The 16332-nt window shown below is 39.1% G+C and overlaps 1 protein-coding gene across 5 annotated transcripts in view; it reads right to left on the reverse strand.

The window, feature by feature from the left end:
* PHIP (pleckstrin homology domain interacting protein) overlaps nt 1–16332 on the reverse strand; it is a 184016-nt gene that overhangs the window by 105208 nt on the left and 62476 nt on the right. For all 5 annotated transcript variants that reach the window (XM_061623183.1, XM_061623181.1, XM_061623180.1 and 2 more), the window contains exons 16-20: nt 9761–9889; nt 6391–6616; nt 5799–5924; nt 4809–4992; nt 3836–3956 (exon numbers count right to left, since the gene is read on the reverse strand). In XM_061623183.1, the coding sequence (XP_061479167.1) occupies nt 3836–3956; nt 4809–4992; nt 5799–5924; nt 6391–6616; nt 9761–9889 (786 nt within the window). The remainder of the gene's footprint in view (nt 1–3835; nt 3957–4808; nt 4993–5798; nt 5925–6390; nt 6617–9760; nt 9890–16332) is intronic.

Genomic DNA, 16332 nt, shown 5'->3' on the forward strand with positions numbered 1-16332 from the left:
TTTACTTGCATGGGATATAAAGGCAATAATTCGATAATTACTGCATTTCCTGGGATCCCCTTTCTTTGGAATTGGGATATATATTGGACTCTTCCAGTCTGTGGGCCATTGTTTAGTTTTCCATATTTCTTGACAATTTTTTTTAAAATTTGGACAGATTCAGTCTCAGTAGCTTGTAGCAACTCTATTGGTATGCCATCTGTTCCTGGTGATTTGTTTCCAAGAATTTTAAGAGCAGCTTTCACTTCACATTCTAAAATTTCTGGTTCTTCATCATATGGTTCCTCCGTGAATGAATCTGTCATCCTGCCATCTCTTTTATAGAGTTCTTCAGTGTACTGCTTCCATCTTCCTTTTATTTCATAGTCAGTCAGTGTGTTCCCCTGTTGATTATTCAACATCCCTACTCGTGGTTTAAATTTCCCTTTCATTTCTCTAATCTTTTGGAATAGGGCTCTTGTTCTTCCCATTTTGTTGTCCTTTTCTATTTCTATACAATAACTATTGTAATAGTTTTCTTTGTCCCTACATACTAGTCATATAATTGCATTTAGGGTTCTGACCGCATTTCTATCTCCTTTTGCTTTTGCTTTCCTTCTTTCTTTAACCATTTTAAGAGTTTCTTCAGTCATCCATTGAGGTCTTTCTTTTTAACTAGAGGTATTGTCTTTTTGCATTCTTCCCTGATAATGTCCCTGACTTCAGTCCATAGTTCTTCTGGTTCTCTGTCAACTAAGTCTAAAGCCTCAAATCTGTTCCTTATTTGATATTTATATTCTTCTGGGATGTTATCTAAATTGTATTTTGGCATTATGAGTGCTTTGTTGTTCTTTGATTTTCGATACGATCAGTTCATGATCTGTACCGCAGTCTGCTCCTGGTCTTGTTTTTGCAGAAAGTATGCAACTTCTCCATCTTCTGTTTCCAATTATATAATCAATTTGATTCCTATATTGACCATCTGGTGATGTCCACGTGTACAGTCGTCTTTTTGGTTGTTCAAAAATGTGTTGGTAAGAAACAAATCACTGGCTTCACAGAATTCAATAAGTCTTTCTTCTGCTTCATTTCTGTCTCCTAAACCCCATTTCCCCACAATTCCTAGTTCTTCTCTGTTCCCTACTTTTGCATTCCAGTCCCCCACGATTATCATCATATCTTGTTTTGGTGTGTGATCAATTTCCTCTTGTACTTCTGCATAAAATCTCTCCAATTCTTCTTGTTCTTCTGTGTTTGACGTTGGAGCGTAGACTTGGATGATGGTTATGTTGATAGGTTTCCCATTTAATCTCATTGATATCACTCACCAAGACCTTGCGTTATAGCTCCTAATTGCTTTTGCTACATCACTTCCCACTATTAAAGCCACCCCATTTCTTCTTGATTTCTCATTTCCTGCATAAAATATTTTGTAGTTGCCTGATTGAAAATGTCCCATTCCTGTCCATTTTAATTCACTCACACCAAGTATTGTAATGTTGATACGTTCCATTTCTTTCTTGACAATTTCTAACTTTCCCTGGTTCATGCTTCTCACATTCCATGTTCCTATTGTGTGCATCGTACAACTCCAAACGCTCTTTTCGCATCTGTGCACATCAGCCTCTGGGCTTCCTTTCGGCTTTGACCCAGCTGCGTCATTAGTCACAGTGCTACTCGTACTTGTCCTTTGTTCTTCTCCAGTAGCTCGGTGAGTGCCTTCTGACCTGGGGGTATCATCTTCCAGCACTATCTCGTGTTGCATTTTGGATAGTCTGTTCATAGGGTTTTCGTGGTAAGAGATATTCAGAGGTGGTTTACCATTGCCTTCCTCTGAGTTTGGATGTATCTTAATTAAACAGATTAAATTAAGCCTTTTCTAGTATGGAAATACAATTATGGGGAAAGCTTCACCTGTTGACATTCTGTCTGTTAGCCACATTATTAGTATTGTCATATGGAGCTTCCTGAGCTGAGTGCTGAAGAGGAGGCATTGTTGTATACTGGTGGAACACTTAAAATCAGAGTTCAAATACCCTGGCATCAACCAGGCTTTGTTCATCACTCTGGGTGGTTTACTTTTATCTCCTTTTCATTTCCTTCAAAATTTGTTAAAAGTTGTTTATATTGCTGTAACCTGCCTTGGAACCTTCTGGTGAAGGGCAGGTAGTAAGTATCATCATATTTGTTTTTATCATGAATAAAAAGTTACATTATTTAACACTTTATTATGTACTTTTTTTAATTAACAGAGACTAAAATTACAACAATTAGCATGTGGGGGGGTCGCAAACATTTTTGAGATTACAAAGGGGGGCCTGTACTCATAAAGGTTGGGAACCATTGGTCTACCCATGGTTTTATAGCTATGCCTCCTTCATTTCTGCAACCTAGCCATTTCATTTATTCACTTATCACATTTACATGCTACCTTTTCCTTAATACAGTTCAAGGCAGCTATCAATTAAAACAAAGCACTAAATACAGCAGAATGAAATGTACAGGCAGCCATTGCAACAATTTAATTGAACAGCTTTGAGGAAGTTAAAACACAACTCAGTGTAAGAGCAGCCACTCATGAGCCAAAAGCCTTCCTAAAGAGGAAGGTTTCAACAACCTAGTGAAAGGCTATTAAAAAGGGGTAAGATGAGTCTCTCTCAAGAGACATTCAACCCACACCCACTCTGGCAGCTCTTATAAAGTGTAAGTGTACATGTGGTTGGTCTCACCTCTCCAAGAATCCTGTTTATATCCTCAGGCTGTGCAGATTATAAAAGTATCTAACATAACTGGACAAGCAAGTGCTGAAGTTACATCTACCAGTAATGCATCCAAGACAGACCAAATAGGAGGAGCGACTTTATCTGCTAGTCTAGCAAATTTGTCACAGTGGACCAAGTCCACACTGAGGGTCAAGATGTTCTACTTGGAACAGCTCCACTGGAAGACTGACCAAACACTATGGTGATGGAAAAGAAAGATTCCTTTGTCATTATCATCAGGACAAAGTAGACTTTAAGATGAGCTGTATCTCATATTCAATCAGATTTGTCACTTCAGACACGGTCAATCTAGCCATCCCTGCCATTTCATTGCTGCCAACTCCTCATACCACCAAGGTGTTAGCTTAACTCTGCAACCAAGATGAAGAAATTTAGGAACAATCATTACAAATGCCAAGAGCATCCCCCCATTCCAGAGATTAACCAGGGCTTTGTTGGGTTTATCCACGCAAGTGACAAGAAAAGCTCCAAATGGTGTCAGAAAACCATTCAGAACCAGTTTTAAATGACTCTGTTCATAACCATACAATGAAACAGAAAATAAGATTTTAAATGTTTTCATTCCTTTCTTCTGACTGTATAAAAAAGTAACATATGAACAAGTCTTCATATATGCTAGAAGCAACTATTTTGGTATTGAACGAGCACAATTTAAAGATTATAGGATATATGCTAAGAATATCATTGCAGCAATGCTTTTGTTTTTTTCCCTCAGAGTATTGCATAGGCTTCTCAGGGGGGCTTTAAATACAGGCTTTTCTATCATGATCCTATCCTACCCATGCAAATACAAAGGAACTTTAAAATACCAATACCATTCTCACTTAAAGATAAAGAAACAAAGTATGCAATATTACTGAGCTGACCTACTACAAAATCCTATTATCCATCTGTCCTCAGCTTTCCATAAGGTTTGCCATGCTCTACATGATATCGTACTTCTATCCAAACTATATTTGGGTCTACACAGCAATAATTTCTGCTAATTACAATGAGGCTTACTTTCAAGTAAATCTGCTTAGGACTGCAGCATACTTGACACTGTGCATTAGAGGCAACAGTGCACTGCTTACCTTAGGTAAAGACGGCATTTTGTTCTCTCTAGGAGTACTTGCAATGTGTTTTCTTTTCTCTTCTGACCTGTATATCTTTATTTCTTCTTCTCCCTTTGCTGTTCTCCATTCTTCCTGCCTACTACAAAAGAGACATGTAGACATTAATGTGGATGTATTTTACAGTATAATTCTGCATGTCAATTATAAAATCCATGCCAATTCTTGAAGGTAGGAACTATGTGCCCACACACTCCAATCTGTCCCACATTTGACAGAATAAAGTTCAAGGTAGTTATGCAAACATAAATCTAATAACTCCTCCAGTTTTAAAACAGAATACTAAAATTTTTAATTCACTCAAAAGGTGAAAGTCCATGCCTCTTTCTCCAAGATGACAAATTTAAATTCACATTTATTCCTACCCACAACACTGAACAATAGTGTAATGTAAATGTCAGAGCTCTATCTGGTCACAAGAATGCACACAATTTATTTTAGCACACAGAATATATTTTCAAAAGGTAGGGTTTTTTCCCCCTCTTCTGTGTGCATAAAGACGGACTTCTAACAGTATGGTAGATGATCTCTTTCTGCAACATTGTATAGTCATTGTAAAAGATTATGAATTTTTAATTCAAGGCTAGATGTTCAGGACTCTAAATGGTGCAGATGCTCTGGAACAAACATGGCTGAGAGGGTTTTGTTTTGTTTTTTAAAAAAGGAGACCACCAGGAGCATATAAATATACATATTTCAGGCACAGCAAGCAAAAAAAGAGATTCTGTATGTGCAGCAATTCCTCCTGCATTGTTCTTGTAATAAATTTGTGACCGCTGCTTGTTATATGGATTTAAGAAAAGCAAATTATCTACTGTAAAGAATAACACCTGTTTTGTGCTTTTAAATGAAATATGTACAAATAACTTCCAAGATTAATTGTAAGTCTAGCAATGCAAATTTAGTGACTTGATACCAAGAGACTTGTATTTACCTGGCTACCCCTGTTGACAGCTCTGGCACCACAACCCTTCGACTCCATGCCACCAGGTCCCGCTCAGTAGCTATTTCACTTCTTGGTGCATTGCTATGCATTTGTCGCACACCTTCAATTTGTCCACTGCGTCTTAATCCCACATTTGGTGGTGAATGTACCTCTGAGGTAGAGTTTACAGAGCCTTTGAAACAAAACAAAAAACTATTTTCAGAGATTGCTTTGAGGAAATCTGATGCAATTAGAAGTGAGACCAAAAAATTAATGGCTTGGATCCTAATTCTTGTGAGTAAAATCCACTCACAGTATGTTACTGCTGGCAGAAAGGGGGGCAGATTTTCACAGATTTCCCCTTCTCCCCACAGCTCCCCTGTGCCCTCAAAATTCTCCTCCAAAGGGTTGGGGAATCCTCCAGAACAGTGTGGGAGGTGGCACTGAAGGCAGTAGGGAGAATCAGCAAAATTCACATTCCCATGACCACCTTTCCTGCTGCAGGAGCCTTTGCAGAATCCCTTCCATGAACAGAGTATCTCTTCTGTTCGCAGAAGTACAACTCAGGATCCCAACCAAGATGATTACTCATAGATAAAAAATACAATTTCTAAATATCGTTAAGTAGTTTGGCAATCTGAATTAAACAGGGTTATAATACACTCGATGAGTCCACTATATTCAATAAATTACTTTGTAATCTATAAAATGTATGCCATTTACAAGGACTGAAGTAAACACATATGGAGGGGGTGGCATGCCGTCCTCATGTGTTTACTCCACTCCTTATCTTAATGCCTAAAGGCAGCTTATGTAGCTTTCCTGTTATAGTTGCTAACTGATCACGTTCCTCGATTTGAAAACAAGACACATGTATTTTACTATTGGAAAGTGATTAAAGGTATTATCATCATGCTTGATTTATCATAAATGTGATACATTGAAAGCATACAAGTCAGATTCTGCTTCTTTGGCTGTTTAGATAAAGTTTTCTTTTACCCCTGCCAACTCTGTTGGTATTGCTAGTTCCAGCCTCTCCTGAGCGCCTCTGATCTTGCTCTTGCTGAAGTCTCTGTATCATGCTGTCCAAAGGGCTAACTTGTTGACTCAAAACCTGGTTCAGTCCTATGAAATGTAGAATTTCGAGTTTAGTTTTCTGTCTGATCCAAATGTGTAATTGTGCATTCCCAGGTGCAACTACAAGTAATCTACCAAGTTACAGGCTGCACAGATCAATTATCATTTATTGTTTTCACATGAATGCCTGCAAGCAAACACTTTCTGGAAATTTTAAAGCTGAACTCTTTAGATAAGCATTTAGTATTAGAAGGTTAACAAGTGTTTTTTTTACTTGAATAAAAATTAGTTGGAGGTTACAGATGTGAAATTGTCACTTTATTAACAATCAATAAGAGGACACAAGTAATACTGGAAAACAGTTCTTGTTATGACATGACTTTTCCCACATACACACTACCCTGTGAATTCTAGTCTAGTAAAGGTACTAAGATGTCTTTCTTGGAAACCTACTTAAATACCGCATGCTCAAAGAGAACCCTGAAGGCCCATACAGAACTGAAGTTGTGGATACCTGAAGAAGTTACCCCCATCTGGGGAATAAGTTGCTCCTCTCTGCAGTTTTCACGTCCTGGAACTAATCTCTGGTATCTTGATGGATGAGGGTTACCATCAACATCAACCAAAAATGGGGGAGGCATGAGGTGTGGTGCCTGTTGTGTCTGTTCATCCAGCACAAAGTTGTTGGCATCACGGATGAGAGGCCGATAATCACTGTGAAAGAACATCTGGTCTGCTATCTGTAAATAAATCAAAATTCAAGTTAGACGAAAACTAGATCAATACTGCTAAAGTGACTTCTATTTCCAGACAGTCAAGATGCTCTCCACTGTGTCCACGGTCTCACTTTATTAAAATTAAACCTAAATTAAATTATTAAAAATACACATGGTAAACATCTAACATTTCTTTCAAGAGGTGGGATCTGTATCATATCCTGACATTGTACTGCCAATAAGCAAAACAGGTTTGTAAAGAAGTAGCAATTACTTACTACAGTAACTGGGAACCTTTTTCCAGCAGATCTAATAAGTCCCACAGACATTCCAATTTGGCTCACAAGGCCATTTCAGCCAAGCCATGCCCACCTGCCCTACACTTGATGTCAAATGTGACTTCACGTATGGAGCAGGTAGATATGTGGCTCAGCCAAAAGGGCTGCAAAGTGCCACACAAGATAATACTTTGAAAGGGACTTCTAAAGATGGATAATCAGCCGATTGGCAGTTCTTCAGAAGCCCCTTTCAAAGTGTTGCACAAGATTGTGCTTTGAAAGGGGCTTCCGCAAAACCTCTGCAGGCAAAAAGGTCATCTGACATCTTTGTGATGCCAGGTGATTGACAGGTGGCCAGCTCCATCCAACCATCAAACGTAGCCCACGAGGGGTTAGGGAGAAAACAATCTAGCCTGCCAGCCAGATCCAATTCCCTACCCCTACTTTAGATACAGATTTGCTAATATTTTTTTTTCCACTAGTAGTTGTCTAGGGGTGTGGACTGAGCACTATCTTCTGTTTAGACCAAAATTCAGCAATTCAGAAAATGGCCCAATTTGGCTCCAACTGTTTTGTTCCTTAAGTCCAACTAGAACCTTTCTTTAGGAAACCCAAAGATTCATGACTCCCAATTCACTCTTATGGGAAAATGTAAAAAATGGTGGCATTTCCTTTACCTTTTGACAGAAATAGATTAAATTTGAAGACATAATAGCCCATCCTGAATGAATAAAGCCTGCCAAATCTCAGACAAATAGTTGCAGGGTTTTCCATGGTGGGTGTCTTTAAAGTTTTTTTTTTTAATGGAACCATCATTTATTTTTGGCAGAATTGGATGAAGTGCATAATGTTCAATGGTTATAAAATAATATTTCAGCTTTACTGTTATTTTACAAAATAGTTTCTAAGGCTGCAATCCTGAATGCGTTAAGGGGTATGTCCCTTGAAAACAGCAGGTTAAATCAGGCCTGCTGTTCCACAAATGGAAAGGCCTTTTCTGTTTGTGGTAATGACTCAGATCCAATCGGGATTTTTGCCAATTTCCCCTTCCCTACAGATTGCATGGGGGGGGGGGGCTGCAGGAGGAAGCAGAATCACCAGAAGCTTTACCTCTTCACCCACGGGAGTATCCAGTTAATGGAATTTTGCTCCAGGAAATCATCCCAATGGGACTTGCTTCTGGTTAAGTATGCATACGATTGCACTATAAAAAGATACTAATCTAGTTAATATGTAAACCATTTTTAAGCACTACCGTGTTTTAACTGATAACTATTCTATACTGGATGCTCAAATACATGTAATACATTTGGCTTTAAGAAAATACTCAAGGCTGAATTTTGGTGAAATTTGAATGAGCTGTTTCTAACAAGAACACAGCTTATCAAAAGTTAAATGTTGATATGCAATAGTAGTTATGGTAACCTGTAGCATTATTATATAACACCTAATATAGCATGTTAACATCCTTGTTACTAAGCCTGCAAAAGTTACTAGTATAAATTAAGTTAATCTGCTTTTTTACTTATAAATGAGACCTCTCTTGTGAATAAAGAACAGATTAGTTAAAAAAGAATTTATAGGCTGGGAAAAGCACAGCTGCCACCACAGTCGTCCTCCCCCCCAGCTGCTTTTTGTCTGATGAACAAGAAGGAAAATTCAGATAAGAAATTCTCTGTTCTCCCTGCTAGTGGCCCTTTAAGTTGTCCAGACGCTGAGGTAAAACAAAGCAATGCCTCCAAATGCCCAGGTAGGGAAAATGTTGCCTGAACTCAGGGCTCCAGCACACTTTTGCAAAAAGCAGCTGCTGCAGAAATCAAACATATTGATCCTGCAGCGTTTAATGAAAGTGTAGAAAAGAGACAAGGTAGTCACCCTGCAAATTTAATCACTTTCACCCAGAAACAAGAAGGACTAGGAAGCTCCTCTAAAGCACAGGTCTTCAACTGGTGGGTTTGGAACCAATACTGGGTCATGGTCTGATCAAATGTAGGTCACAACAGTAGCACTACCACTATACAAACAGATGGTAAAAATTTAAGGAATAGGTTCCCAAATACATGTTTGAGTTAAAGGTGGGTCCTGGGTCTGAAATGGTTGAAGATTTCTGCTCTAGAGGGAATAAGCAAGAATTCCTCCTCCAAAGATCTCATTAAGGAGGAAGCTTTCCCAAAAAGCTTCCTCCTAGTGGACAAAGGCTCAGTTCACATATAGTGCTAAACCAAAATGGCTTACTGCAAACAAGCAGGTTCTCAAACTAAAGATCATTGTTCTAGTGGTCCTCCCCCAATACTGCTGCTGCCACACTATGTTACACCATGGTTTGGCTTAGCATTACATGTAAATCCAGACTTGTGGGATTTTTTTCCCCAGAGAAACATCAAGTGATAAACCCAAAACAAATCTTGGTTACAGATTGTTTGTCTGGAGCAAGACAAACCATAAACCTGGGTTCAGATGTAACATTAAGCCAAACTATGGCTTCGCTCCAGGTAGCATGAGTCCAGGAACCTGCACATTTGTTCATGGCCTGGCTTAGCATTACGTGTGAACTGGGTCATAGAAAAGATCACTCCAGGTCTGAAGCACTGAATGCAACAAACAAAATTGATAGGCTGCCCCTACATCTTTCAAATCATGATTAAAACAGTATGAATTCCTGGCAAAATAATGTCATGAACGGTAACTATATTACTTTGTCATAAAGCAGTAACAAGCCACAAAAACACTTGTCTTCTTTAGGTACATAGAAAAAGCTGAGATTGATGCTGGAATATAAATGCAGGAGAATCTGGATATAAACTTGAGTCGATCTGGAAAGCCGCTAAAGTTATATGTCTTGTACAAAAGGTACAATTTAAACAAATTTAGATTGTTTTCTGCAAAATACCTTGTCATATTTGCTACTGGAGCCAAATCCAAAGATCAGAAGATGACCATGCGAGTCTGTACATGCAAAATGCTGGCCATCAGGAGAGCATTTGCAGTCAAACACTGCCCCATGTCCTTGCCCTTCAATCTGAAATACAGCAGCACACAAAATTAACAAACTAAAAAGTTGTCATATTATCTCAAACACATGACCATGACAAACCTATTTTAAAAAGGAAGTATGCTGTTAGATGAAAATTACATTCAGCACATCATTTAATTCTATCAGGTCACTTGTGAAGCAGTCAGATATACCACTCTTTAATTAATATTTTCTACCTTCTGACATTTTAAGAAAAGATATAAAGGTTACACTTCAACTAAGTTTATACTCTCTTTATTAAGTTAAGGAAGGGTACATGTTTTCCTCCACTGTATTTTCAGTACAGAGAGTAAGCTGCAATCCTAGAGATCTACTTACTTGGACTTACTTTTGAGTAAACATGTTTAGGATCAGGCTATTAATGTAACTGTCATAATAAAAAGCTGTAAGAAAAAATAGCTTACCACATATGAACAAAAATATTTGATAGCTGCCCTGTGGTCTCATATCATGACTGTGCACTAAATCAGTTTTTGGCTCTCCTGGCAGACTGCAATGAATTCTGTGCACTTAAAACACATACCCAAATGTTGCCACTACAGTAAGGACAGCTGTACTAATACTTTATTCATTTCAAGCCAAACACTGAATTTGGTTGCTTGCAACTCATCTAAAGAACTGCAAATATTTTTTTAAAGAATTTACCTTATACTCATTTTCAGTTTTCCACTTCCATTAATCCAGAACAAATGGGTTTTTGTTTTTCCCTGTAACCTGTCAATCAAGCACAGGTGACCAATCACCACTCTGAACTTTCATGCCCTGAGTGCTCTACCAATATTTCTCAGTTGCAAAATAATTTCTGTGGCACTTAAGCACAAAACACTTTCTCCTAACTATGGCAAGGCAAGCAAGGAGTTGGGCTTCCCTTCCACAAATAGATCTAGCTGAACCTTACATGCCCTGAAGTAAGGGAATGATAAATAGTCCTATTTCTGACTGAGAAAATAAGGTACAGAGGTTATCTCAATTAGGGTATACAATGTAGCAGACCCAGAGGTTAAAATGTAAATCCATGCTATTCAAAAGTCTAGATCATTTCTGGATTACTACAGTTTTACAACAAAATTAGATGTGATTCTAGATTAAGAAACAAGAAATCATAGTAATGGACATATTAAATGTAAATGTACTGCCTTCAAGTCAATTCCGACTTATGGCGACCCTATGAATAGGGTTTTCATGAGGCTGAGAGGGAGTGACTGGCCCAAGGTCACCCAGTGAGCTTTATGGCTATGTGAGAATTCGAACCCTGGTCTCCCAGGTCGTAGTACAGCACCTTAACCACTACAGCACACTGGCTTTCCAGATGGGCATATTAGTAAATTCCATTTATTTCAAATGGAATTCATTTCTAAATAACACGGGTAAGGAGTTGGAGAAGATTTTATTATTATTAATCTACCCTAAAAAGAGTTAATGAAAAGGAGGGATTGCTGAAAACAGCTACTTTAATTTTGTATCAACTCAGGCTTTCTCTTGAAAATGTATCATTTTGAAAAAGAGAGCCATAATTGTTCTGACTAATCAGAAATATGCATGATAGATTCATATTACAATCTACTTCTGTGCTCCCCAAAGAGACTACATCTAAGTGTCCATAGAGGAAACATACAGAGGAGGATCCAAAGCCATACAGGAACTTTTACTTGTGTACTAGAACTTAAAAAAAAAAAACCACCTTTCCACTACTGTACCATACGCCTCATCAAATCTGCTCTTGAAAGCTGTCTTTTTATGCAGCACCTTATCCAATATGATGGGCCGCAGCCAGAAGTCAAACACTATCCAAGTACCTTTGCTATAGAATCACTTGGGGCACATGTACAACTTTCTTTAAGTACTAGCCACAGAATTCATGATCTTTAGCAATCCAACCTGCACTATTTCTATGCTAGCTTGTCATTATAAGAATTGCTATTTAAAAACTGGTGCCTGAGGTTTGCTTTTTACTTCTTCCCTACCTGTTCCTTTTTCCTTGGTGCGTCATGTTTTTTAGATTATAAACTGGCAGGCAGGGACTATTTTGTTTTAACGGATTGTATGTAAGCCACTCTGAGAGCTTTTTTAGCTGAAAAGTGGAATACAAATACTCTAAATTAATAAAAATGAGTAAATAAAAATTTTTGAACTCTCACACCTGCTGTGGAAGAAAAGGCAGGAACTGAATTACTTTGGCTTTGTTGCAATACAAAAAACCCCTAAGATTATATTTTTTGTTTGTGGTATATGACTTCCCTCAAGCTAACCCTGGCAGTCTGCTATTAAATGTGTAACAAGGTTACAAGCAGGTAGAAGAGTGACTAGCTTTTATAGTGTAGTGGAATCTAGACCATGTTAAACAACAGATTATAACAAGGAATATTCTCCATGATTCCACTGGAAAAAAGTTACAAAATGGAATCAATTTAACAAAAAAAATGTGTTTCCTAGTAGATCATGAAAATTAGGCTTCCCTACTATGGCACAATTTTTTGACTTTCATATCAAAAGAAGAGGGGGTTGGACTCTGTGCACCATTCAGGACTACTCCTAATTCTAATTAACAATCAAACTAAATGTAATTTTAGCAACCACTTTTGTTCACATGCCAACCTCATTTGTATATAAAGCAGGCATCTGGTGAGAATTTAATTTGCTGAACCTTCCTGCCCTCCTCACTATATCTCTGCACAGTCCACAACCCTGATATCAAACAGCAATACTTATTTATTTCTTGCTGTATAATCAAAATGTAAGGCATCATGCTGTCATGACATCATGCGGCGTGACATTGGGGATTGAGTGAGGCAGCAAAAACCACTGGGCGAGCAGGCAGGCTACCCTGCGGTAGCGCCAGAGGAGGCTGCGCTGGCCACAGTGGCGATGCTGGAGGAGGCCATGCTGGATGTATCAGCAACAAGAGAGGAGGCCGCAGCAGCACCAGAGGAGGAAGCTGCTGTGTTGCTGGAGGAGGCTGCATAGGGCGCGACAGCAGCACCAAAGGAGGCAGTGCTGGAGGAGGCTGCACAGGCCATGGCAACGACACTGTAAGAGGTCACATTGCCGCCAGAGGAGGCCACAACGGCAGCAAAGGAGACTGAGGAGGAGGACACCCCGCAAGCCACAGTGTAGAGGCGGGTGTGTATGCTGCGGCAGCGGCACCAGGAGACCATGGAGGCACCAGAGGAGACTGCTCATGTTGCAGCGGGTGGGAGTCTTGTGGCCTGGGTAGGTAAGAGGGTGGTGGTGGCGGCAGCGGCAGCAGCAGCAGCCCAACAGTTGAAACAAGCAGGTTGGGGAGGGGAGTGTTGGTACCTGGGAGCGGGGGGTGGTGAGGGGGAGTGTGTATGTGAAACAGAGAGTTCTTGTCTGTTCGGGGGAGCCTAAGTGTGTGTGCATCTATGTGTGATTGGAGGTGGCGGGGGTATGTGCGTGTTTGGGGGTGCCAGGGGGTGCATGTGTTTGGGGGTGCCAAGGGGGTGCATGTGTTTGGGGGCACCAGGGGGTGCATGTGTTTGGGGGCACCAGGGGGTGCATGTGTTTGGGGGCACCAGGGGGTGCATGTGTTTGGGGGTGCCAGGGGGTACATGTGCATGTGTGAGGGTGCACATGGGTTGTGTGCCTATATGTTTGGGGTTGTCTCTGTATTTGAGGGTATGTGCATGTATGTGTTTTGGGGATGGGGGGTTGGTAAGCGAAGCGAGCAGTGGGCCTCTGTCCCCTACCAGTACATACATATTTTGCCTTTCACCACCATGGAACTCAAGATGGCAAAGACAAGAGTTCCCAAGTATCTTCTATCCAGCCACTAACCAGACCTAATCCTGCTTAGCTTCAGCTAGTGCAGCATCAATGTCTTCAGCCCATGCTTTGAAACCTGCGGCAAGGGAAAGTGTAGCTCCCTCACCTATATGCCTGTTTTGAAGTTAAGTTACACATGCACCAATTTACATGTAAACAAAGCAGATGTGAGCAAACATGGTTGCTGCCCTGCTAAAGGATGAGCGTGTCCAATGAGAATGTGCCTGAACATTAAGGTCTGCTATGGAGGCCCTCCTCTGTTTCTATACTGGCTGGCAGATCACATCCAGGGATTATGGTATTTTTAGTGATTGTGCCCCACTTCGGTTTATGAGGCACCAGCACTGGTGTCCTTTAGACATAAGGATTGAAACCTGTTATTCTCCAAGGCCTTTAACTGAGTGAATTTACTGCTTTATTTTTGAGTTTATTGTTTTAATGTTCTATTATTTCAACTGGGTATTTTTTGTTGTTAATCCAAGCTTCTTTGGACATTCTAAACCGAAAAATGAAATATGAATGTTTTAAACATACACACAAACACACTTCCCCTCCTAAGTAAATCGCTTTTTGAGCCTTCTTTTCTTAATATGAACATTAGTAATCTATTTATTTACTTATTAAAGAATTTATAATCCACACTTTCACAAATCAATCTACACTGAAATGTAAGAGAAATGTTTTCATTACACGAGGAGTAGTGTGCAGGACTAGACATAAAATGAAGACTACAATGAAGAAACAAAGATCAAAAACTTGTCAGCTATTTTAATTTAGAAGGATATTTCAAGAAATAAACAGTACTTTGGAAAGTTCAAGTTAAAAAACAAATGTTTAAGAGATATGTGGACTCTTAAAATATTCTACAGCCAATATATTAAAATGGTTAGGCAAGGAAGAAATAGGAATACCATCAAATTAGGAGCAGAAGTTATTAACAGACTTCTGCTTTCGATTATCCTGTATTTCTAAAAGCTATAGGTTGTATCTCATTAATGCAGGCACTTCTGCCTGTACAACAGAGCTTCCCCTCCCTCTCCTCTTCCAGCATACCCTTCTCAGAGGGCTGGGGAACTCCCAGAACAGATTTGGGGGAGGTGCATAGGGGGAGGAGAGGGCAACATTCCACTGCGCAAGCAGAAGTCCTTGTGCTAGCAGAATGACTGATGGATACAACCTTGTAAGTCTAATTCTCTTTTCTTAAGAGTTTCATTGAAGTGAAATCAACAGAGTCTACTTCCTAGAAGATTTTTTTTAATAACACAAGCCAGGTAGAATTGTTCCAAGTCTATGTGACTTGTATCCTGAAGCAGATTTCATGACAGGCCTGTTTCTGTTCTAGAATACATTTAAATTATCCAATGTGGCACCTATGGAAAAACATTAAAAACTTATTTTTTTTCTTTCCCTTGTATCTCACATCAGGTGCAATTCTTATGTACAGTGCCATAAGACTACAAGTTTGTCTGCACATTTATTGAAAAAATATTTCACTTAGAAAAGTCATCTGACCACCCAGGTTAATAGTTTCTCCTTAACACAACATTTAAAGTTGGATCCTATACATGTTTATTTGAAAGTAAGTCTTGAGTTCAATAGGACTTAACACCAAGTAAGTGCAATATAAGTAACAGCACAATCTAAGATGGCACTGAAGATGTTGAAAAGGTGTGCTGGAAGTACTGAAAAGCAGTAGAGATATGGAATACTTAATTTTAAAATTAAGAATTGATTTTTCAACAAGTTGGATATCTGTCTACTACAATTACAGCAAAATGGTGTGCGATTCCACACCTACTATCAGAAGCACCCTAAGATAAAATAACACAAGATGCAACTCATTGACTTTTACTCAATTCATTTTTATCTATTCCTTTTATATTGTACTACCTTCAGCAAGAGACAACAACTGAAAAATGCAAAGGATCTATTAAATGAGCATGAGATGGGGAATAACCACGAGTATTACAAACCTTAATCTCTGCTTGATTTACAGTTTACAAGAACCCATTTGCTCTGAATTAGTAGATAGTATCATACTATCCAAAGAGAGTCTAGGCAAAAAGAATTCAATTATAACATTTCAATAAATCTCAAACGCTCTTTAAAAGTTGGATTTCACCACAGAGTTTAAAAATGAACATTAGCATGAGCAAAATTCCCTTTAATTGTCATGTTCAAAGCAGCAACTGCATACAAATAATTTATAAGCAACTGTTACAAGGGATAAACAAAGTAGTCCCAATTCCTTCATAGAACAAGCTTCTAAATGGCTATTGGCAAGTAAAAAGCGCTCCTGGCAAGTAGACCCCAGCCACATTCAGATGGTCATACCTCTGCTGAATAAGCTGAGATATCAATGAGCCTTTTGTCCATGCACATAGCCCTTCACATGAGCAATAATTCAACCAGGAAATATCTAATTAACATAGTTTCTTGTTTTATTTGAACTGGGAAACTATGATTACCAGTTTCAGAACAAGCCAGGATCTTAAACCATGAAGTTGGCTTATGTTGGCCTTGTTCCAATGCTAGTATTCCATTTCCCAGTTTGGACTAAATAGGAAACTGGTCAGATGCACCATGAAAGGAAGAGCAAGTGGGCATGACCAAAAAGATCATTAGTACCCTGGCTTATTGAACTA

This window comes from Rhineura floridana, chromosome 4 (genome assembly GCF_030035675.1).
Source record: "Rhineura floridana isolate rRhiFlo1 chromosome 4, rRhiFlo1.hap2, whole genome shotgun sequence".
NCBI lineage: Eukaryota > Metazoa > Chordata > Lepidosauria > Squamata > Rhineuridae > Rhineura > Rhineura floridana.